This window comes from Haplochromis burtoni, unplaced genomic scaffold, assembly GCF_018398535.1.
Source record: "Haplochromis burtoni strain Fernald_Lab_line unplaced genomic scaffold, NCSU_Asbu1 Contig_435, whole genome shotgun sequence".
Classification (NCBI taxonomy): domain Eukaryota; kingdom Metazoa; phylum Chordata; class Actinopteri; order Cichliformes; family Cichlidae; genus Haplochromis; species Haplochromis burtoni.
The window spans coordinates 27,690-53,014 of record NW_024582796.1 but is presented as its reverse complement, the minus strand read 5'-3'; the positions used below and the strand labels follow the sequence as shown (position 1 = coordinate 53,014).

Genomic DNA, 25,325 nt, shown 5'->3' with positions numbered 1-25,325 from the left:
CTCTGTAGTACTCTTTGCATGTGATTTGTTCTCTGTTTACGTCACTTGCCCTGAATTCTATTTCCAAGCAACCAATGCTGATGTGCTTCTAGAGACTAGCCTTTCGCCTTCTGTCGTGCCAGACATTTTCTAGACATCTGTCTTTTAATGTAGTCTTATCACAGCTGTGATTGGCGCCAGGCAGTGCTTTAGGGAGCGTTTGATTTGGTGGAGCTTGCATTTTCAAAATCAGTGGAACGTGTTTATTTGATCGTGGGTAGCCAAAATCTTGAGCGAGATTAAAAATCTATTAATTTTGCAGCTAAATTTTTGCATGGTGTAATCTGTTAGTTTTCTGACAAAAAATGAATCACTTGCAAAGAATAAATGCAGAAATACTGTCAAATGTGAAGATGTGCTATTCTTGTCTTTTCTCTTTATTTTTTTATATAATGTTGTTTTTATGCTTTAAGGTGGGTAGAAAAGCTGATTTGAAGACATCATGTTGGAAGATTTGTGCATCAAATGATGAACTAAAAACAGTAATTGTTAGTTGCAATGCACAGTTCTCAGGAAGTCTTTAATTTGATGTAAGTTTAATTGCATGTCTGTAAGAATTAGGTACTTGGTTGCTTTGCTGTGAAGCAGTTGAAGTTGTAGTGCTGAGTTCATACCTACATGAAGGACTGTAGTAACACATATATAAAATGCAACAGTTCAAATCCTGCTTTCGTCTGTCATTTATGCTCATTTTATATTATAAATGAATATTTCACCATGACACAAGTGCAGTGTTTGTCTCCAGGTTAAGGTTGGACAATAACTGGTTTTAAAAACCTTATTGGTATATTTCCAAAAGATTAACAGGATTAGAGAATAGAATTAAGTTTCGTTTTGCATTGGGTTGCTTCCATAAAACGGTGCTTGCAGTGGTTGCAGCTCTCTTGTTACTGTGCTCCCCAATAACCTTTCGTTTTCCATTGATCTTTCTATTTTATTAAAAATCCTTACGAGATCGCTCTCATTGCTTTTGCATATATTACTGAGACTTAAGTCATGTATTGCCATGAACCCTAAACCTGTTGATTCATATTGCTGCATCTACATATCCTGGCTGGCGATTATATGGCTCATGCTTGGTGCAATGCACGATCTCTATCTCACCCTGACATGCTGGTGTTAATAATAACTGTGCATTCCCCAGGTCTGCTGTTTCATTGGCATTGAGAAATGGGCCAGAGGTTTGCTGGGTACAGTTTCATTCCATTGCCTTGTTGAGTTAGAGCAGCCTGGTGCAGTTGAGTTCACAGGCCAGCATTTTAAACTGTGATTGGTCAGGTTACAAGCCTGCTTTATGTTTGTGTGTGTTGCCTTTTTTAATAGTCTCAGCATGAGCAGTCGGTTAAATTCTGAAAGGGTGACTTCACTTGGGGCCCAAGCTGAGAGAGTTGTTTTATTTTAGTCACATGGTTTTGTTGCCTTTTTTACTCAGACTAGACAGAGCTCTTGTCATTTCACCATCAGAGATTTATTGCGAGACTCTACTGCAGCGCTCGATTCCAGCCAGTCATCAAAACTGCGTCTTCCATTTAAGTGCTGCATTTTATACATTGACAGCTCAAATCAAATGGTTTTAATTGAAAGTGATAAAGAGCCAGGAAGTAGTACAAAACCCCCACAGTTTTGTGTTCATCTTCTGTAACCACAGGTTCTGTGAAATCAGTAAACGGGTGGTTGAAAGAAAGTCCTCCTGTGTTTCCCACGATCACATGAGATCTTTTTTTTTTTTTTTTTTTTTTTTTTTTTTATATGGTGAGATAAATTTCTGTAAATGTAGATTAAAGTAACCCGCTGTTGAAAAAAGAAAGATTTACAGAAAAAATATACATTTTAGTAGCGTGTAAATAATAATGTCCGTGTTAACATATAATTTATTGTCTTGAAGTAAAAAGTGCTTATCAGGAAAAAAAATGGATAAACATTTTAACCAAATAATAAGAGCTCAACTCCAGCTTCTCTGTGCCACGCTGCATAAAGAACCGACTCTGCGACCTTAAATGACTGCTAAATGCTATGCCTAACAGCCACTTTATTAGTTACACCTTGCTATTTCTTGATTGGACCCCCTTTTTGCTCTTTAGAGAAGTCTTTGCTTAATCTATGCCATGAAAACTAAGTACAAAGAGATTTTTTGTCGATGTTGACGTGATGGGATCACACAGTTGCTGCAGATTCATCAGCTGCACATCCATGATGTGAATCTCCTGTTTCACCACATCCCAAAGGATTGGATCGAGATCTGGTGAGTGTTGAGGACATTTGAGTACAGTGAACTCATTGTCATGTTCAGAAGACAGATTGAGATGATTTGAGCTTTGTGCTGGAAGCAGCCTGTAGAAGTTGGGCGCACTGTGGTCATAAAAGGATGGACATGATCAGCAACAATACTCAGATGGGCTGTGTTTTGTTGATGACTTTTGGCCCGAAATATGCAAAGGAAATCCCCCACATCATTACACCTCCCACCTGAGCTCTTTGATACAAGGCGGTAACAAAGAGCTCAGGTTGATCTATGATTTTTATGTTGTTCACTCCAAATTGTAACCCTACCTCATCAGACCAGGCAATCTTTTTCTAATCTTTTGTTATCCAATATTGGTTGTCATCTACAGTGCATTTACTGCAAGGTTGTGCATTCAGAGATGTTCTTCTGCATTTGTAGTTTTACTGTTTTGTTCTTATCAACTTAAAGCAGTGTGGTTACTGCAGCTCACTCGATATTTATGTATTTATTTTTTTTAATCCGAAGTATAGTTGTGTGGGAAAATCCTGGCAGAGCAGAAGTATGTGAAATAGTCAGACCAGCCAGTCTGGCACCAACATTGAGAGCCACTTACAGTCACCCTTCTTCACCACTCGGTTTGAACTTCAGTGAGTCGCTGTGTCCAAATCTACATGCCTAAATGCCCCGAGTTGCTGCCGTGGGATTGGCCAATTAAATATTTCATGCCTTTATTACCAGGTTGAATCTAGACAGGGAGAGAAAATGATGAGAAAAGAGAAGAGGGTGATATAATTGCGCAAAGTTCCTGGGCTAGACTTGAAACTATGTATACTTGGTCATGTGCAAGGACAAAGGTTGAAAATAAACCAGGCCCAAAGAATAGCTGCAATATTCATATAATAATCTTACTATAATCACTGTAGTGAATGTATGTCTGTATGTACCCCATCTCCTTAATTGTTGGTTATCCAGTCTCGATGAAATTTTCACCTCCCAGCAGTTAAACAACAAAAGGTCATGATTATCAAAATTTGTATTTGCATATATTACTTATTATTATTTGCTAGAAATTATAATAATTGGTGGTCTTTTTTTGTCTTGAGTTGAATATTTTTGTGGCAGTGTTACTTTAAGAAGTTTTTAAAAGGCATTCCCAGGTAATTCTAAAAAACCTCCAAAACATTTGGTCACATGATTAGTTACAGCACTAGTACTTAGTAATGATTAGTAGTCGTCGTGGTTACTGGACAGGATATGAATGTCTGTCTGTGTGAACTTGGCTGTTTCTGTTGATTGCAGTAATCCTGTCAAAGTGCAAATGGTAAACATATGTGAGGAGGACACAATGTGCAGGAGTGAGTTGCTGCACCTCCAGGATGAGCCTATGTGATGACAGCAGGATGTTTCTGGTAACAGGTTGCGTTTCCTGTACACCAGGCTCAGGCCTACCACAGAAAAAGATGTTGCTGGTTAAAACAGAGGTTCCCCGCCCTTCCCACAATATTAAATCAGGGCTTTGAACATCAGCTTGTCCTCACACAGGGTTCAGTCAGAGGATGGGTGGATGCAGGCAGGCGGCCAGGGTCACTGGGTCACACAAGCCTGGCGTCAAGTCATGGCCACGTGCAGTTCGCCTCATGTCCACCACCTATTGTCTTTTATTATCTGAATGTGTGTGTGTGTGTGTGTGTGTGTGTGTGCTTGCTTTTTAGCATCGTAGTGGAAGTTGTATCTGTTTATGTCTCAGATCTGTGCATCTTTTGTGTCTGTGTATTTTTAATGTGTTTGCGTGTGCCTGTTGTCTCAGAGTTGATCTCTGCCTCATGGTTCCCCAGACAGTCTGGTTGTAATGCAGATGATGTCATGGCATGAATCACAAACAGTGACACATGCTCGGGTATAATAACAAGCCCCACTCCCACCTCTCCTACACACACACACACACACACACACACACACACACACACACACACACACACACACACACACATACATATTACCTGCAACCTGAGCCTGATGCAGGGCATATATACATAGCTAGGAGAATAATCAATTGAATTAGAAATGTTAACCCTGTATCAACACCCTCCTGCCTCTATTATTACCTCCAACCTTTCTGTTCTCCTATTGTGAAGACACACAGCACCTGATCACACTACAACTGAGTTGTAACCAAGATGATGAAACTTGATGCAAGCAGATTTTGTGTACCACTGACCTGCATCTGTTTTTGCCTTTTGCATCCACTGCACTCTGATGTGCAGAACAGATTTTCTATTATTGGAGACAAGTGGATGAAACAGAAACAGGATTATTCAGCTGATGATTTGATGCTTTTAGTTATTCAGTTGTCATTGCATCTATTAAATGAAAGAAACAATAATAGTGTTTCTTATTAGCTCATTGGTACAATATAATTCCTGTATAAAAAGAAATAGTTTACATTTAAAAGAAAAGAAGAGTGATCTTTTCTTGCTCATATCGTCGCATCTAGTAATGCAAAAATAAATAAGTGGCTTGGGTTTGGACTAAACAAAGCCCTTGTCGACCTCACTTAAGCTTTACCAGGTTTTTTTGTAGACAGGGTTTTCCCGAGTTTATTATAAGACTGGCTGAACACTGCAAGTCATGTAGACATGCAATGGGGATTTTTTTTTTTTGAAACCAACGTTGCAAATATTCCATTGCATAATGTACCTCATTAGCATATTGTTCCTGTTTTAATGCATAAAAATGCTGAAAAAACAATTACAATTTTTAATAGCTAATATCCAACCATGAAGCTGAGATAGGCTCCAGTACCCCCTGCGACCCTGAAAAGGATAAGCGGAAGTGGATGGATGGATAATATCCAACCAGTTCTTTTTCCCTTTGATTACATCTCAATCAGGAGTGTCAAACCCAGTCTTTAAACCCTTAATATTTGTCACACTCTTAATGTTTGGACATCGTCTGCTATGGCTGTTCGATATAACGATATATATCGCATGACGATATAAAAACGTCTATCGTTTCATTTTATGCTATAGTTTGTTTCGTGGTGTCGCAAAATAAACTGTTTACAGCAATATTTTTTCATCCTTTTGATGGTCACTGTAGTGGCTATATTAATTTCTTCTTTCTCGCTTTCTCTTAAATTTAATATAACCACACTATGGACTGACAAGCACCTGTTTTTATGCGTTGTGGTTAGCAACAACGACGGTAACACCATCGCGTGTCTGCTTGTTTATGTTTCACATAAACCTTTCACAATAAAGCTCAAGATCCTGTTGAGACTTTTCAAAATAAACTGAATCACGTGAAAGAGCAGATTATTTACGGATGAGAATTAAAAAAGAGCCGCCAGGTGCTAAAAAAATAAACCTTAGACTCAAACGTTAGAACAGGCTTTTCCCCGCAGCACGCCGTGTAATAAATACTCACAAAGAAAACGGCGGCCTTTACAACTTATGTCTAAATATGTATAGTTTCATGCATCGGTTAAAACACTCGACTCCAGGTACCCTACGCACAGCTGGAAACACTTCACGCAAGACGAGCTGCCCGAGATTCACATAATTTACAGAAAATGTTACATTTTTGTGATTTATATCGTTATCGGGACGATAGAATTCTTATATCGGGATATGAGATTTTGTTCATATCGCACAGCCCTATTGTCTGCAGAGAAAATAAAGTTTTGAAATATATTGTATTATTTAATTTTGTTTAGTCAGTTACGTCAGCTACTGACCACATAGTTTTCTCAGGGAGTAAATAAAGGAAATCTGTTTCTAAGCATCTTAATTATAAAACAAAGTTTTTGTTAATACACATAAAATGTCTTTTTCTTTTTTTCTTTTTCTTTTTTTAATGATTGCAGAACAATTTTGAAACATTCCTATAGTAAATGGCATGAAAAAAAAACAAAAAAAAAACAGGAAGGTTTCTGTAATTTAATTGTTTATCTATTACTATGGGGTAATATGAATGGGAATGTTGGAGGTATTAATCAGTGGGAAAAGCAGTTAAACTCATAAAAATACACTTAAGTCCAAAATTTATGCCCTCTTTCACATTTTCCAAAGCTGTCCAGTCGGCTGAAATAAAGTCTTTCGTGGGCAGATTTTGGCCCCTGGTCCTTTATGTTTGACACCAATGGTCTAAATCATTTATTCCTGCATATAAACACAGTTAAATATAATTTCACACACATACTGGCAATAATCGCTCCTCCCTCCTCGGTAGAACTTCACATACACAGCTTTCTTGTTTCTCTGTGTCGCCACACAATTAATGATTACTGTTAAAGTAGCTTTGCATTAATCCTATGCAACATTAAATTGAACCAACCCCACCCAACTGCAGCCTCCAGGTTTGAATACTTTTCTGGTGGAAACCCTGTCAAATGATTGTTGGACAACATTTTCGCTAACTTATGTGCTAGTTCTCCTCATCAAACCAGTCAGTCTGTGTTTAAAATTCCTGGCAGGCATGTAGACACTGAGTGGGTTTTGTGTGCCTCTGAATCCCTCTCCTTTTCGACCAGCCTGTCCAGTCTGTGTGTAGCATGAACCTGCTGCTGCTGCCTCCTTGTACATGCACATTAATATCTCTCAGCCTACTGCTATGAGCTGCTCTCCCTGGAGGCTTTGTTCTGTGCGGGTGGAGAGCGAGCAGAAGGGGGGGTTGGAAGAGAGAAAGTGAGAGTGAGTGAGCACTGGGACTTCCTGTACTCTAGCTTTTCCCCTCCTAATGGAGCTCACCCATGAAACTGAACACCTTAACATGGCATAGGAGTGTGTGCATGAAGCTTTACATATGGTCGAGGTGCTTTTAATTTCATTGTCTTTGCCTACATGTAGCAGTTGGGTGTAAACTACCAATCTAATTAACTGTTTCTATTGACTGATTTTTATTAATGATGAACCAGACTCCTCTCAGAAAGGCCAAGAATGTTTTTCTACAGCATGGCTCACCTTTGGGTCTCAAATTAAATCATTTTTAATTTGGAAACTATCTAGTAAGCTTGTACCCTACTTTAAATTTTAAAGAAAAAACATTAAGACCACTGAAAGTTGGTAGCACTTTAGCATCAAGAGGGAAAAGGATGGTACTGAGACTTCCTATGATGGCTTACAGATGGTGGATTTGACAAAAAGACAGGAGGCAGAGCTGAAAGTGACAGAGCTCAAGATGTTAAGCTTTTTATTGTGAGTGACCAGGAGGGTCAAGATTAGAAATGAGTTGATCAGAGAGATAGCTCAGGGTGAGTGTTTTGGAGACAAAGGAGCTTGGTAGTGTCCAAAGGAAGAATATTGAAAGACAAAGGATGTAAAAGATGAAGCTCATTGACAGGCAGAAGAGAGGAAGACCACAGAGAAGATTCATGGATGTGGTGAAGGAAGACATGCTGGGGGTTGGTGTGACAGACGAGGAGGCTACGGATAGGTTGAGATGGAGGCAGACCCCTTAAGGGAGCAACTGTTGATTTCCTTGCAATATGATGTTCTTCTAAGAACTCCTGGCATTTATGTGGGTGATTTGCCACCCACCTAAACATTGTTGATAACTTTTTCTTTGTTGGCCATGAGCTGCAACATCACCACCACCCAACTCATACTGTGAGGGTGAATATTTGGTATTTTTTGCTTGATAAATGGCACAAAAATTATGACAGGTATTATTAAAAAGATAATGCATTGCTTGCACTAGCTTTTCAGCCTTTGAAATATTGGGTATATATATAAAAATTCATAATGTTGACTAATCTTTTAGTTTTGCATCTAAAGTAGGGTTGCTAGATTATTACAGCTGCAGTACTTTAACACAATTACCCCAATACTGTAGAGGATTTAAGCCATATTTTTATTTGGTATAGCTCCTTGAGCTTTAATTATAGAGGGTTATTATGGATCGGCCAAGACAGAAGAAGGGGGAAAAAGATGTGCTGAAAGGCAAAACAGAATGCGCCACAATAATCTCTTTATGTCGAGCATCTTGCTTTAATATTTGCTGGAAGCCAAATCTGACATTGAAATTAAAATTAGAATAATTGCACAGCCCTAGTCTGAAGCATGTTTTGTGTACACCTTTTGTGGTGCTTCTCAGATTAAACAGTTGATTTTCCTACCCTGAGAATTTCTCTGCGTTGCAGATTCTCTGAGTTGAGCTGAGTGCATTTCAAATTCAGGAGTTCCCCAGCCATTTTTCCACTCGATTACTTTCACTTTGCTTGCGTTTACTTCGATGTATGCCGCCAACTATATTAGACCTTGTTACATCCACTACCCATTAGGATCAAGTTGCAACAGTACTGTAAATAATACACTGAGCCACAGTCATACCTGCACATGCTACCGCTCTGTCCTCTCGTCAGATGTCCTTGTTGAAAACAGATTCACTTGGTGTCATTTCAGTGTAGATTTAGCATATAGCAACATTGTAAGAAAATAACTAACATACCTGCAGCTATTGAAAAATAAATTTATTGTGTTGTGAAAGAGGAAACGCAAACACACTGAACTTTTATGTATTTTTATTTCTTATCTTTTGTAGAAAATTGACCGTTAATTGAAATTAGTTAGTAACCCTACTGAATTTTACACTGAACTCCTTTTTGTATTGTGCTGCGGGTGTATGCAGCAGTTTATTTGATTACGTCTTAAGCTCTGTTCCAGTTCTGTGTATTGTCTTTGAATTATTATGTTTTTATTCAAGTAGCATTCAGTTTCATGTCTTTTTCTTACAATGTTTCCCAGTCCCGACATTGTTGGAGATAGCCGACACTTGTTGGATGTGGGCCTCTCTGAAACGGGCCAACTATTCTGTGAATGGAGTCAGGGGAAACCCCCGTAGTTTCAGTGTGGTGACTCACAGCTCCTGGTGTCCTGTGGAATTTGGTCAAATGCCTATTTGTGGTTAAAAAGGATCTATCTCATAACGTACTTCTGCTTTGATATGTATTTTTTTTTCCCGAGTAGAGCCTATATGTGTGGGATATTTTTAACTGTTAGGTCTTGTGAGTGTGCATCAAAACAGAAATGATGTACAGAAACCTCAATGAGACCAAGCTGTAGCTTCAGACTTTCCAGCTCCATTCGTTTTGAAAAGCATCTGAATTCAGTTAATCAGAATGTAAACTAAAAGGAGGGCTGAGAAAGGGGTCTTTTATAATCCCCTAGAGACACTTCTGTACTCCTCTATTCTCTGATCATTTTTCTATCCCAAATAAATGAAGTCAAACTTGAGACGAGGGACATCCTGCTTTTGCTGAGTCTCTGTTAAGTCACAGAAGAGGAATGCATGAAGCGCGATCTGCATCGACCTTTTAACGGTCCTCTCACATTCCTTAATCCGGGGGCAAAGTTTTGTCATCATAACTCATCACTTTTACTATATGCCAGGGTAATTCCATCACTAGCATTTGAACAGGCTTTTGTAAGAAACCAGGTTCATTTTCTATCCACCTCTCTGCTCGTGTTTTCTGCCACAACTTTTTTTTTTTCTCCTTCTCCTCCAAGACTACTTTGGATACTATAATAGTATCTCAACTGACAGCATTCCTGTGAGAGGGCACGGCCCAAATGACGGCAACTTTTGGGTAGCTGGAGGGTATTTTGGGGGCGGTGGAGTTACTCTCTTTCCATTAGTAGACCTGATGCAGCCACACCTTCTTTGTTGTCAGCATGTAAAATCACACCTTCTGTCAGGCTGGTTGCACCCTCAGGAGTCCCGCTGCAGAGCAAACCTGGGTGAATTGATATATCTGCAGAAAGGAGCTCGAAATCCTTTTCAGTTGAGATGATACTTGTTTAAAAGACTTATTGTCTTGCAGTTAATTTTGTGGAGAAGTATTCGTGTGTTCGATTGCTGATTCCTGATTTCATTTTATTTTTTTTATAGGAAACTTATGAATCTTACTTGTTGATTTGTGTGCCATAGCCTAATCGCTTGTATGTCTTTTAGATTTGTTTCCAACCTTAAAAGCAGTCATTTTTACTTGTTTTTTAGTGTATAGATACATAATAGCTGGAGTTGAATATTTAAGACTTCGTTGTAAATATTTAGTTATGATTATTCTCTGGGAATGGCTAATGCAGAATTATATGGATCTGTAGAGGACTGCAGGCACAATCACATTCCTCAGAGTTGTAATGTTTTTTGCCAGGTGCCATCTACACACCTCCTCTCCTGCTATGATGTCACTCTATCATCTGCTGTGCATGAGCTCATAGTCATCAGTGGTTTTATAGGGTCGACAGAGTTGGCTAGTTTCCTGTAAATGTAGGTACAAAACTAAATTTAGAGAAAGTATAGTTTTTAAGTATAGTAAGTATGAGTTTAGACATGCATTTGTCTGAGCTCCCTTGGAAGCAGCAAAATGAGTGTTTTATTAAAACTTGCATTGGGTAACTTTTTCAATATATTAAATGCTTTTTGTTGCCAGTTACTTAAAAGTGAGATGTTTCCTGATACTAAAGTTGTGTCTCATTTTCTGCAGAAAGTCATATGATGATTGTGTTTACGCCTGAGTATCAGTGAGCATCACTGGCTAATCATAGCTTAGTCATTTGTGGGCTTCATGTTTAACTCAGCTGATGGAAAACAAAACTTATGTGGTTTCACATCAGAAGAAGAAACTTTGTCCAATTAAATGTACAAGTGAGTTGTAATGTTCAAGTTAGTCTTGAATGAAACTGAGCTAGTAGATTTAGTGTGTGGGCTAAAATCTGAATAAACACCTTGTTAAAAAAAGAAGAAAAAAAAGAAAAAATGTTTATATTCAGCCAGTCATTGTAACTGTAGGCTGATGTAATTGTGCGTGAGGCCAGCTGAGCTGCATCATACCAGATGTTAACATCACTTTGATATATTAAACAGTTGCACTTTACGTCATGTCAACAGTGCCAGAAGCATGTTGGGGTTTTTTTTTTCTTTTCTTTTTTTTCTGTCCTACTGAATGAAAAATAATATCACTCCACATTATGGTGAATGACAAATTTTTGCCATATCTGACACTTATTTGTTTTTCTGTAACTTTCAGGTACAGAAGCAGGTCCACCCAAACCTGACAGCAAAGGAGGATGCCCTCCAGTATATCGAGGAGCTGATCTTGCAGCTTCTCAACATGCTGTGTGTGGCCCAGCCTCGCACTGTGCAAGATGTAGACGTAAGGCCTTTACAATCTCTTGTAGTATTTATTTTCTAAGTAGATATTAATGATGTAAGGAAGAACAATGAAACAGATTGTGAGCTAATTTTCCCACTGGGTGTCCCGGCATTTTCCATTTAGGAAACGTATGATTCAACAGAAGCATTTCAAACACACTTACTTTATTTTAATATAAGTTCATCCTTCTTAATGTTTGTACTCATATTCTTGATGAGGAAAAGTAACATTTCCTCTTCTCTTAAATCAGGAACGCGTCCAGAAAACCTTCCCCCACCCTATAGATAAGTGGGCAATTGCAGATGCCCAGTCAGCCATTGAGAAACGCAGGAGAAGACACCCCTTACTACTTCCTGTGGATAAAATACATCCACTGCTCAAGGTAAGGATGCTTGACAGCTCGCTGTCCTGTTCATCCTCAGCGCTGTCCTCGCTTTTATTTTTCAACCCTTTGAACTGCTGTGTTATAGTTAATGTCTCATTGTGGGTTTTCCTTTTTTCTTTCAACAGGAGGTTTTGGGCTACAAAGTGGACTACCATGTGTCCCTATACATTGTGGCAGTGCTTGAATACATATCAGCAGATATACTGAAACTGGCAGGAAACTATGTTGGCAACATTCGTCACTTTGAAATCACCCAGCAGGACATCAAAGTGTCCATGTGTGCAGACAAAGTGAGAAGCTAAAGTTGTCAAACATGATTAGGAGAGAAGAATTTCTTTTCAATGACACTGACTGGTTGTCACTGCTACCTGTTTCCAGGTGTTGATGGACATGTTTGACCAAGAGGAGGATATTGGGTTGATGTCGCAGTGTGCAGAGGAGCCCTTGTCCTCGGGGGAGCTCACGTATGATGACCTGGTGAGGCTTGAAATCGCAGAGGAGCGGCAGTACCTGAGAGAGCTGGACCTCATTGTCAAAGTGTTCCGCAGACACTTCCTTCACTCCAAAGTTTTCACAAACGAGGTGAGGAACTTGAATTAAAAGAAATACACATGTCAGTATTGCTTATTTCTCAGTTTGACAAAAAAGAATCAGGTTACGACTTATTTAAACATAATGATTGATCTATGACCAGTGTTTTATAATACAAAGTAAACTGTTCAGTGAACACGATCAAGTCTTATGCTTACAAAATGAGCGGTGGGCAAAGCCAGCTTGGAAAACAGTTAGGTTTTCATCAAAGCTATTTCAGTCTAATCCAACTTAAGATCATCTAAAGATTACAACTAAAACTCTGTAATCGGCTAACTTATACTCAGCGTCATGAAGCAGTGTGAAATACCTTTTATACCTTTCATCATTTTTCTTTTCTACTTTTGTGTTTTTTGGGCTGTCTCTTCTACTAAGGCTTAGTATTAACTATCAATACTGCTTTGCTTACAGTATGACTTTATGTCAAAATGAATAAACCATCATAATCTAAAAAAAGTATTGTCATTTCTCAATGCACTGTCCTATAATCGGCAGTCAGTATCGGCAAGAAACATGTCATTATGTTTGGCCTTAAAAGGTTACAGTTCCTCTTCATCACACAAAGCATGACCCATGCTCTCTGACTCATATATAGTAAACCTACTTTCAGCTGCTCCCTTATTCACAAGGGGATCATCACAGTGGGTTGATTTGGCAGTTTTAATGTTGGATACCCTTCCTGACACAACCCCAAAGGGATTTGTCTCTCCTCCCTCTTACTCAGTAAACAGCCATTAAATAGCAATTCATATCCTTCTTACAGAAGGCTAACCAAAGGAACTTTAGGTTACTTGCGTAACCACAGTTCTCAGAGTAACATGAGTGAGATGTCTTACTGTGGGATGTGCCTCCCTTCACATTTCTCAGAGGAATTTGCCTCAGTATGCCAATTCTGAATGGCTGGTGACCATGTCAGACTGAACCACCAACCCTTAAGTGGCTTGAACTACTATGCAGTCATTACTCAAGGTAAGCACTTATCATATTTCCCCAACAAGAAGGGCTGAGGCGAGCTTACGCATGTTACTCTGAGAACGGAGGTTATGCATGTAACCTAAAGTGGTCATTCTTGGCATTTTCAATGTCTCATTTTAAAGTCTCAAGTTAGCAAGTAGCCCCTTTATCCAAGTGAGAACGCAGTGATTTGCACTGCTTGGGATACACTTTAAGGAAAGCTGTTCAGTTTAAATAAAAGGTGAGTGGTGAGGACCAGCTTGATGCTGCACAACTTGAAAACACTGCTCAAAGCTCCTGTCCAAAAAAGCATGCAAAACAAAAACAGGAGACTGCATGTTGAACCTTTTGTTTTTCAGATGTTTTTCAGCTGTCAAGATAACAGGCACAAATGAACCAACAACTCCAGACACAAATGCCAGGTCAGGCTTCAGTGAAGCCCTGGATTGTTCAGGGGTAGACTTAGTGTTTGAAGGGGGTACTGACAGGCTTGTTAACAATGTCTTCAGAGATATGAACTCAACCTTGTGCGCTTTGATCGTCCCTGATAGCGTAGCCACTGTTCAAGAACAGTCTGATGCAGATCTCCATACACAGTGCCTCTGGGGAGCAGATCTGGGCCCAGATTCAGAGAGATCAGGACATGTCGCCCTCAGAAAAGGGAAATGTCTACTACTCCATGGGATCAGCTCATTGAGGAGTAGAAGCCCCATACAGGGAAAAAAAAAACATACTCCTGCCTATGGACAATTACACTATATTGCAGGTTAAAATGAGCTCTAAAGTCAGAATAGGTGAATTATATCATGCCTGGAGAGCAGCACAAGCTACTTGAGGGTGGGTGGTTTGACTTGACATGGTCTTTTTGTTTACAAGCCAATCAACTGAGATAAATGCTTTGAGGAATAGGCAGAGGTGTGAATTACACAGACAATGAAAGCACCAGTATACTTTGCTGTACACTTTTCCACATTGGTTGCTTTGCATGCTGCTGCAACATCATCACACAGTCGCAGATATGATGTAAATGTTGTCTCGCTCTGCGACACGGGGTAAGCAGTGAGCATAAAAGCGGCCGGAGTGACTGACAAATGAGACATTGAAACATTAAAATTAATCTTAGGAATGAGAAAAGGACTTTGAGTCCAGCATTTTGTCCAAGGATAATTCAACATGCAGAACTAGGGAAGCCTGTAATTGAACCGTTAACCTTCCAGCTAGCAGACAACCCATTCTAACAGGTGTGTTTTTTTTAAATGCTCTAAATTCCCTAAAAATAAAAAGGAGGAAATGTATAGGTAAGGGAAGGGATTAAACACTGTTTACAGTTTGAGAAGAACTGAGTGGAAAGTCGAGTTTAATGGGTCGCTGTGGCTTTGCATATTTTGGGTTGGGTAATTTGTGGTATCATTTGGGTGAGGAGGATTCAACTTTGTGAGGCCCAGTGGAATGCAGAACATGCAATTATGTTGAGACAGCTTCTGCTTCTACTTCAAACTGTGTTATGTTTTTGCACTCTGGTCAACTGATTTAGCCTCCTTAAAGATGTGTGTCAAAGTGTGTGTCAAAGTGTGTGTGTGTGTGTGTGTCAAAGTGTGTGTGTGTGTCAAAGTGTGTGTGTGTGTGTGTGTGTGCCCGCGCGCGTGTGTGCCCCCCCCCCAAATAAAGAGAAGTTGACTGGAAAAGGCAGTGCTGGCACGGTTACATTACATCACAATTGTTCATGTATTTTCAGGGCTGGCGTGGGTAGATGGCTGTGGCTTTTTGGGGTTTTTTTGTGTTCTCTTGTAAACAACTCATCTAAGTTTTAAGTGAGAGACAAAAGGAAGGAGGGCGGAAGTGTGGCCTGTTTGTTTTGGTCTGAGATAAAGGTGCTCTAGTGTGACATCCAGTGGATCTTAATGTCATGCATATCATCTTGTAACTCTATCCTTTTTCCCCTCATGTCCATGTGTTAACAAACTGCATAACCTCGTCATGTGGACTCTCTTTCTGTGCCTTGTACCAGCGTAGAAAGACCTTTCACTTATTTGTGGTTTCAGCATTGGAAGATAAAAATCCTTAGTCACAGCAGTTTAACATAGCTACTCGTTTCACACCACAACAGTGAAACGGGCACTCATGTTGTCCTGTCGTTGCAGGATGTCGAGGTGGTTTTCAGTAACATCCTAGACATCCACGAGTTGACTGTGAAGCTGCTCGGGTTGATTGAGGACGCTGTTGAGATGACTGCTGATGGCAGCCCTCATCCGTTGGTGGGCAGCTGCTTTGAAGATCTGGCGGAGGTATGAAGTCACTCTGATTTTCAAATCTTAAAACACACAAGTTCACAATGCCGCGCCAAATATTGTCTGAGCTTTTACTAGTATGGTTGGGAAATACACAATATGCAATAAACTGTACAAAAAACAGTTTTGGTACTTCTTTGTTTTTGTGTTGGGTTGTCATGTGGTTGTTAAAAAAATGTAATGCATGGCTTGAATTTATTAGATTTGTTGGAAATCCGTTCATTCTAAACCAGCATGTCAGCATGAGTGCATCATTCTTGTTTTAGGAAAATATAGAAACAAAAATAATTCTTAGTTTTTGAGAGATTATTTCTCTGACGGATAATTAACAGCAAACTAATCAAGTCAATCTAGGATTTACTGCAGAAAGAGGAAAAAGTTTGTAATTAAATTAAGTTTCTTCATTTGATTGCTCAAAAAATTGGCATTATTATCCAAGTCAGAATCATAGACCAACAAATCTAACTAATAAGACAAAATTAGTTTTTATGTTTTATTCGATCACATATTGGGAAAAGCTGAGCGAAAAGCTGTGCTAACGACGTCTTGAAAAGCTACTTTGGCCAGTGGTTATAAAGGTATTTCTCCATATAAATAAAGAAAACGAAGTTTGGTTCCTAGCAAAAACTGCTTTCTCAGGAAAGCAACTTTCAAATCGGTTTCTTGAGAAAGAAACTTTTAAATTGTGTTCTTGAGAAAAGCAACTTGAAAGTTGGTTTACCACAACACTTCTGGTACCCATAGTGTTATGACTAAAGAAAAAAAGAAAAAGGAGGAAAAGAAAAAAGAAAAAAAGACGCCGCACACTAACACAAAAACAACAACCAGCCGTTGTAAAATATGGTGGAGTTAGAATCAACATTCGGGCTGCTCTGTTACTTTAGGGCTTGTATATCTTGCAGTTGTTGATCAGAATAATGGATTCAAAAGGATATGAGGAATTTCTAAGGAGGACATTAGGACAGCAGTTTAGGAGACTGTTAACGGAAACGCACACAAAAATAAACAACAAAATGGGTGAAAAGAAGGTTAATTACTGAGGATCTTTTCTAAGAACTAAGAACATTCCAATGAAACCCATCTGTTTGTGTAAAAACACTTATTACTGTAAGTCATTACTTGATTAACCACTTTGTGTAACTTGTGGTTATGATGGAGACGGCGCTGATGACTCAGATATGACACCCTCTTTCTGTGATGTTTTTCTTAAGACTTGTATTATTCTGCATGTGTGTGCAGGAGCAGGCCTTCGATCCCTACGAGACTTTGTCTCAAGACATCCTCGGCGGGGAATTTCATTCACATTTCAACAGCTTGATGGCACGACCAACAGTTGGCCTCTACTTCCAGGTAAGAGATTTCATAAGAGTTTGGAAAGGTGACGCTCGGGTCTCTACATTTGTTTGGTTTAAAAACATACTGTCATATTTATACAACCGCACATCCACAATTCAAAAGATGGGCCCATTGGACTGTTTCATGAAAATATTTGCTCATTTTGAATTTAATGGCAGCCACATGAATCAAAAGCTGGGACGGGTGTGAAAAAGGGATGGAAATGTAATCGGTGCTGAAAAGAAAACTGCTAAAATTACATTTTGCAACTGGCAACAAGTGAATAAAACGATCGGGTATTAAAAAATAAATCTGCATTGACAAATCGTGGAACAACTTCAGAACAATGTGCCTCAAAATTTAAAATTTTTAAGTTTCTTTTGGGGGAAAACTTGGATGCTGTCTCTTCCTCACTAAAGCATTAGAAGAGCTTCTGACTTGACATCAGGGCTCAGTTCAAAAGGTGTCATCTCTGATAACATGTGGGGCGCATTAGTGATGATGGATTCGGCAGTTGGCACATCTGGAAAGGGGGCATAAGCCCTAAAAAGTATATACAAGTTTTAGAGCAACGTATGCTTCCGTATAGACATTATCTTTTTCAGGGAAGGCCTTTAATATTTCAGCAATGCCACATGCTAGAGCTACTGTAATGGCATAGCTTCATAGTAAAGTCCAGGTGCTGGAATCCTCTACAGGCAGAAATGGGACAACAAGTCAAGCAGCTGCTCTCCTCCCAGATGTTTACAGACTGTTGTTAAAAGCAGAGGGGATGCTACACAGTGGTAAACATGTGTAAACATTTTTTTTTTAATATTCTACTGTTGGTTTATGAGATTTGCAAATCATTGCATTCTTTTATTTGCCATTTACAAAACGTCCTAACTTTTTGGAACTTGTGTTACAGTGTGCATTTGAGTTTTATTTACTTTGACTTTGTATTATCATGCACTAGGTACGAGAATTAACGGTTACAGCTGTTATAACTGAGAATCAGTTCTTCTTTCTGTCAGTGCCAAAAATAAACTTTACAGACTGAAAAATACTGTAAAATAAAAAAGGGAAAATCTGTATTTTTTATTTTTTATATGAAGGTGTAAGTAGGTCATTTTGAGTTTATACCCAGCAAACATTGTTTCATTATTTGTTCCTGTTCTGCTTTGAAGTCAACCTGCATGCCGGGTGGAATTCCTCTTAATATCGCCGAGTGCATGTCATGACATATCCAGCGTCCTGTGTACAGTTTATTCGCTGCTGCTGCATTGTTTTATTTGGACATTCCTCACAAGAATAGCATTGAATTATGCTCAGTGGGGTGCAGTTTGGCAGCCTTTGAAGATTAAATATTTTCTGGTGTTTTCTCAGGCCAAAGCCCAGTGAGGTGGAGTGCTCACATGATGCAGCATCAGAGCTCCAGAGTCACTGTAACACCACTTGCAGAATGAGACTGTTTTCTGTTCTTCTTTTTTAAGCTTTTCAAAACAAGTGTCTAATTTTGTTCTAGTCAAATTTCTGTTTGTTACGAATCATCTACCTTTAGGCTTCATTTGTATCTTGTTGGCAGTGAGGAAACCAAGTGTGGCTGAGTGAGTGCCCTGCAGCCTTGCCTGTACCTCATTTTGAGGTCTCACTGTGTTTATTCGTGAACCGCTAGACTAACCACAGTTAGAGTGCTGGCACAGTCTTCTGATTATTCACACCTAGTGTTTATTTCCATATACTCATTGTATGAGAGTTCATACAATACAACTGTATTGTATGAATACAGCTTTATTTGTGCACCATATTGATAACACTTTTTTTTTTTTTAAAACAAAGAACTGTTTTGTTTCACAAGCTAAAGCAGCAGCACATAACTAAAAATAGTGTCTTTGCTTGAGTGTATATATCGATTTATATATGTAAGAACGTATCAGTCAATTAATCAGTTCAGTCAACAGAAAATAGCAATTAAGATTCATAATCTAAGGGGTTCAGTTTCAGCTTCTCCATTAGAAGGAATCTTCTGAAATAGTTCTCCAGGCTTCTTGAAGAAGCCCTTCTTTGGATGTTGGCTGTCAAGATGATCCCACGCTGTCCAGGCTCTGGGGTTGCAGTGATGGTGTGTTTGGGATCATTCGAATTGCTGAAAAACACAGATCACACTTTCTGGAAAGCATTGTGTGGTGTAGCAAAATCTGATGGTACGTTTCTCTGTCCTGCCCACCTCTATGTGTTTGTTATTCCATCATATTGCCACTTATTTTCAATCCAGTGGCCTCAGTAGAAGCCACCCTTCCTCTGAGACTATTTCTGATGAGGCTTCAGTGAACAGTAGATGAATCTCTCAGGTTCTTTATCAGGTCTTTTTTATTTTTTTAATTAATTGTTTTTAAGGACATGACTTTCAGGTAGTGTTCATCTGCTGTAGATAGTGATGTTGACACCATGAGACGACTTCTCTTCTCACCTTACTTGTCCAGTTTCTTCAAAATTTATAATGGCACACTGCCACAGCACTGTTTTCTGCTAATAGCTCTTTGGGAATCACATTGTTATTTGAGCAAAAATACTTTTTTTTTTTTTTTTTTTTTTTGGTCAAACTGTTAGAAACTGGAACAAATGATGTGTTTTTGTGATTGGCTCCTAGTAACAAATTACTTAAAGAATTCTCTGTTGTGTGTATACACAACACTCTTTCATCCCTTGAGTTATGAGTTATCCCTTGAGCCTTTTTTGGGCTATTTGAATTATATCTCGGTGTTAAGCAGCTTAACAAAAATAAAAATCCTCTTTTTAAAAAAAAAAGAGAAAAAAAAGGTCAGGTACAAGAACTGGACTGAACGCAGGTGAAAATGCAGCCAATGTCCAAAGAAAGACTTTGAGAGACCTTCAGAAATCCTGGAGAACGATTCATAAAGACCCCTTTGGATGCAAAATTTAAGGAAATGATACATGGCTGTGCCTTTTCGTTAACCCAGCAGCTAAGACATTCAGCTCTTACGGCATCTGATGGAAAGAGATCTTGCAAATCCACTTTGCTCGAGTGCACAATCGGAGATGTGTGTGCGTGCGCACGTGTACATGTATACATGTTGATCATCAGTTGTCCTAACGGGAGATGGTGTAATGGTGTTTCTCCACCAACCAGTTACTCATCTCATCTTCTTTCTACCTTCTTTATCCAGCACGCTCAGTTATGTGGACACCTGGATGAAATGGCACATGTTCCAGTCAAACTTGTGGCAGTGGCCACATTGGTTCTCCTCTTCAGCTTTTGTCTCAAAGCATGTGCTTCATCTTTCTTTTTCCACCCTTCTTGACTTTCTGCCCCTCCTCTCTGTCAGACAGATGCGTCTGTCGAGCACTCAGCCCCTGCACTCTGCAGCGTCTGCTATTGTGGGTAAATTACATCGCCTTTTAAAAATAGAACAGCCAGCTACACTGCAGGACATTTTTTTTTTCTCCTGGTGAAGAGGAGGGTCGGGGGCCAAAAGCAAAAATGATGCATATCCCTTTAGAGATGTATGATAAGTTTAAATTATGATTAGAAATGGAAAGCCAGTTTTGTTTTCTTTAAAGACTCTTAAGATCAATAGTCTCACCAAGTTGTCGAATCTTCGCTGAAAGCATCTAGATCAGGGCTAGCATATTATTTATCTGTGAGGTTTCTGTTGTGTATGAAAATTCTTGTTTCACACTGGGTTTGTGATACCTGCATAGCTGCATTGCTTCAGTGGAAAGCAGGATCCTGTGGCATGTAAGCACCTTTTCCAGATTTCTGATGACATCAGATTTACAGAAGAAGTTACAAAATAGTCAGTAAATCATAAAGTCCATTTCTCTCTATTTTATATTTGTGTGATTGCACCCACTCTGGACAGAAATAAGTCAACTACATGCTCATGAATTGGGTGACAAACATGAAGATAAATACACGGATTCCTTAGGTTCCCTGTAAGCGTTATATCTCGAAACTGATGAGTCTCAAAACGGTGACAAAAAGCACGTGTACACTTTGTGAATCTGCAGGATGCTGACGTATCAATAACATGATCTAAACTTGGATCATTGTTCCCTTGCTGTCCATCTGGGTGCATCAGGCAGCTGATGCCTTTCTCTAATGCACACGATCCCCCTTCCCCCAGACTTCTTCCCTGCATGCAGAGACTGTGGTCGCTGCAGAGGAGTCTGAGTACGAGCGTATTGATTCTGATTCGGCTATCTGGGGAACAGGAGCTTTAAAAGGATACTGTGACACCCCTCCCTTTCTGGTTACCTCTGCCTTACTTGATCAACTGCTTCTTGCTCCCCCTGGTCCCCCTGTACCCTCTCATTTGGGCTGATTTTACATTAACAGACTGGGATGTACCCATTTTATCTGTCTTTGCTGACCGACTGTACGTTTTGTACAATATTTTTAGTCAGGGCTGACATTTTAGTCATTTTTTTTTATGATCAATTTTTGTCATTCATTTATCATTTGAGTTGAATACAACCATACACTTGTACACTGGCTTATCCTGGAGGCACGAAAGGCGAGCTTTAGACAGGTCTAAACACATCCAGCAACAACTTATTTGGTGGTTTAGCTAACTGCAATATAAACACTCAACTTTCAGTTTCACTTTAAAATAACTTCTCTGTGACTTACATATGAATAAATGCATATTACATTTCTAAATGTTGTGGGGGGGGTTTTCTGGATAGGAAAATGTTTTTGTTTTGAAACAGATTTACTGAGTTAAATGCTGTTTAGGGGGAAAAAGACTTTTTGTATTGAGGTGGAAAATTTGCTGTTATATTGGTTGGTCAAATCTGTTCATAGTGTTCTTATTATTCATTTTTCTCTTTCTGCAGTCAGTTACAGAAGGCTTTAAAGAAGCTGTGCAATATATCCTTCCCCAGCTGATGATGGTCCCAGTGTACCACTGTATGCACTACTTTGAGCTACTGCAGGTTTGTCCTAATGTTTACTTTTTTCTCTCTGTTTTTTTTTTTTTTTTGTTTTTTTTTTGTTTTTTTCTTTTCAAAATTGACTGCCCATCACAACCCTGATTTATTGTTAATGATGCACACAATTGATGGATGTTGGGGTTTACAGATATGTGACCACTGACCACATGATATTGTCATGTTTACTTTTTTTTTGTTTGTTTTTTTAAATCGTCCTCACCATAGGCTTTCTGTAAATCATCCATTGACCCATTGACTGAGACCATTCCCAATATTGATTGATTATCATATTTCTGCAGGATGTTATAAAAACCCAAAATAATTTTTTTTTTTTTTTTTTTTTTAAGTAAACTTGAATTTTTTCTATGGAAGCAAGCGAGAATCCTGTGACACATAGTGATGAATTTGAAGATATACAAGTCTTTCTGAGGAAGGCCAAAGGTATTTTGAAGTTGGGCGCACAGCTTATGTATGTAGTTTTTATCAAACAGGCCTGCTATTATTATTTTGATACCTCTTCTGTGCTAGGATCCAAATACAACCACATTCATGGCAGGGAGAAAATCTCTATTGTTGAAAGCAGTGTAATGTAGGTAAACGAATTCTTCCTCAAATACAGTTGTTTATATCTTGCCAGCTTTTCATTGTATTTTGAAGAATTGGCTTGTCTTTTGTTTTTGTGCGAGATTTATTTTTGCATGTCTCCTACTAAATCAAAGGGATTACATCCCAATTTTGCAAAAGGAGTTCCATCACCTTTAAGATAATAGTAAAGCCTCTTCATCTTTATTAGACTTATTCTACCCATCCATGAAATTGGCGGATTCATCCATCTTGCAAGGTCTTTATTTATTTCTTTTTGTACTGTGGTCAAATTGTGTCTCAAGAGGTACCTAACATTAGGCTTTATATCGATCCCTAGATATAAAAATCCCAAGTCAGACCAGGAGAAAGGGGAAATGGATGGATATGAAGTTTTGCTATCAAAACCAACTGGCATTGCTCTTGCTTTATCAAAATTAATATTATAGCCAGGGAGAGATCCTTAATTTTGACATCAACATGGGAGTAGATTTTTTTTACCCCCAATTTTGAGATGAAGAGAAGCATATCATCGGCTTGCAAAACTATTGTAGGGAACTGAATCTATTTAAAGTCCTTTTATGCTATGATTCGGTCTGCTTGTCAGTTATATCTCTCCAGTGCATATTCTGAAGCGCTAGAGCCATTAAAAAGGACACAGGCGCTAGGTAAAAGATGGATAAGTTTGACAAAATTACAAAGCCTTCTCCAAGTCCAAACTTTCCTAAGACCTCAAATAAATAAAGCCACTCTACTCAAAAGCCTTCTCTGCATTCAAGGAAATAATGCGCCCCTGCAGCTTATTAACTATAGAATACTGCATAATATGAAGTAATTTTAACGTTTCTAAGTGGTGTTTTGTTTGCATTTTTGACACGTGACAACCATGCGGACAGTGTAGGGTTTGGTGATTAAAGCCTCGGTCATATGGGGAAAAAAGATTAGTTTCCTGAAAGTTTGGAGAATGGTTGCTGGAGGTTAATGGCAGTCACTAGGAAATCGATTGCTAAAGACTCAAATTAACCTAGAGGCTGCTGATCTCTTGGCAACCACCAGTCATAGTATAGTATTCCCCATCCAGCTGGCAAAAGCCTTGTTGCTTTGGTCACAATCAGCTCTAGTTGCCTGCAAACACTCGTCCGCCCCTCTTCGAGTGCTAGTGAAATGTTAATAAGTGTGACACAAACCACAAATTCAGACCTTTTTGCTTTAAATGAATTTTTTTTTTCCAGTTCAGTTTTATTTAAGTGGCACAAAATCAGAACAACAGCTGCCTCACAGTGCTTTTATTGTAAAGACCATACAATAATACAAAGAAAACGCCAACCATCAAACGACTCTCTGATCAAACACTTGGCGACGGTGGGAAGGAAAAACCTCCTTTTCATATTGAGAAACCTCTGGCAGAACCAGGCTCAGGGCAGGGTAGCCATTTGCTGCCACCTGTTGGCGTTATGGAAGGAAAAGGCAACAAAAGACACACTTATCACATCCAACACGGTACATAACTTTTGAGCAATGTTCACATGGTGTCACGAGAGAAAGCTCTCTGTCCTGTGGCACCATCATCATGCCAGAGTGATGTAATAACTGAGCCTGATGCTCCAGGAAAACGCAGCCGTTAGATTGAGATTGCCCAGCAATTAATATGAGATGTAACACATCAAATACTATTTTAATTGCATTTAACACAGGCTTTCTGTAGGACTTTAAAATAATGTAATCAACTCCATTAAGTGTCCCAGTAAGCCATTCATACATCATATGAACAAGCCTTTGGTGCCATTATCAGCTACACCTGCACTTTGTCTTTTTAAAGCTGAAGACGTTGATATTATGTAATCGTGAATATTTCTGATACGTTTTACAGCAACTTCAAGAGCGCAGTGAAGACCTAGACGACAGAGAATGTCTGAAACAGGCGCTTACAGCTCTGCTTAACCTTCAATCTAGCATGGAGCGAATTTATGCCAAACACCAGCCTCGACGTAAACCTGGGTACGTCTACTTACTATTAATGAGCAATAAAGACTTATGTTTGTCTACTTATATTTCAGTGGTTCAGCATTTAAAAACTTGTGCACTGAGCTTTGGGGTTTTCTGACCAAACTTTATTCCTCCCTCACAGTGAGCCAATGTATCGTCTGTATAGCAGGCAGATTCGTAGCAAACAGCTAGCCATCAAACGCATGAACGAGATCCAGAAAAGCATCGACGGCTGGGAGGGAAAAGACATCGGTCAGTGCTGCAGCGAGTTCATCTTGGAGGGCCCGCTTATACGTGCAGGTGCTAAACACGAGAGACACAACTTCCTTTTTGATGGCCTGATGATCAGCTGTAAGGCCAATCAGAGTTCACGGCTCCCGGGAGCGGGTAGCGGGGCGGAGTTCCGTCTGAAAGAGAAGTTTGTTCTGAGGAAGGTCAGCATTACGGACCGCGAGGACTCGCCAGAGCTGCGGAACGCCTTTGAACTGGTAGCCAAAGATGATACCCGCGCCGTATTCTGTGCTCGTACAGCAGAGGAGAAGGAAGCGTGGATGGCAGCGCTGGTGACTCTGCAATACCGGTCTACTTTAGATCGCATGTTGGACACTGAGCTGCAGCAAGAGGAGCAGGCACAGCCTCTAAGACTGCCCTCTCCAGAGGTGTACCGTTTTGCGGTGCAGGACTCTGAGGAGAATATAGTGTTTGAGGACAAAGTGCAGAGCAAAACAGGAATCCCCATCATTAAAGCCGGCACAGTGGACAAGCTCATAGAGAGGCTCACATACCATATGTATGCTGGTAAGCTGCTGCATAAGCTTCGCTAGTGGCAATGAATATTTTAATTTCCTTTAT

The 25,325-nt window shown here is 39.4% G+C and overlaps 1 protein-coding gene across 1 annotated transcript in view; it reads left to right on the top strand.

The window, feature by feature from the left end:
- sos2 (son of sevenless homolog 2 (Drosophila)) overlaps positions 1 to 25,325 on the top strand; it is a 38,727-nt gene that overhangs the window by 3,435 nt on the left and 9,967 nt on the right. Inside the window, exons 2-10 of the mRNA XM_005946026.2 lie at positions 11,292 to 11,417; positions 11,668 to 11,799; positions 11,928 to 12,092; positions 12,181 to 12,384; positions 15,489 to 15,632; positions 16,875 to 16,985; positions 21,810 to 21,908; positions 24,358 to 24,485; positions 24,616 to 25,271. Coding sequence (XP_005946088.1) covers positions 11,292 to 11,417; positions 11,668 to 11,799; positions 11,928 to 12,092; positions 12,181 to 12,384; positions 15,489 to 15,632; positions 16,875 to 16,985; positions 21,810 to 21,908; positions 24,358 to 24,485; positions 24,616 to 25,271 — 1,765 coding nt within the window. The remainder of the gene's footprint in view (positions 1 to 11,291; positions 11,418 to 11,667; positions 11,800 to 11,927; positions 12,093 to 12,180; positions 12,385 to 15,488; positions 15,633 to 16,874; positions 16,986 to 21,809; positions 21,909 to 24,357; positions 24,486 to 24,615; positions 25,272 to 25,325) is intronic.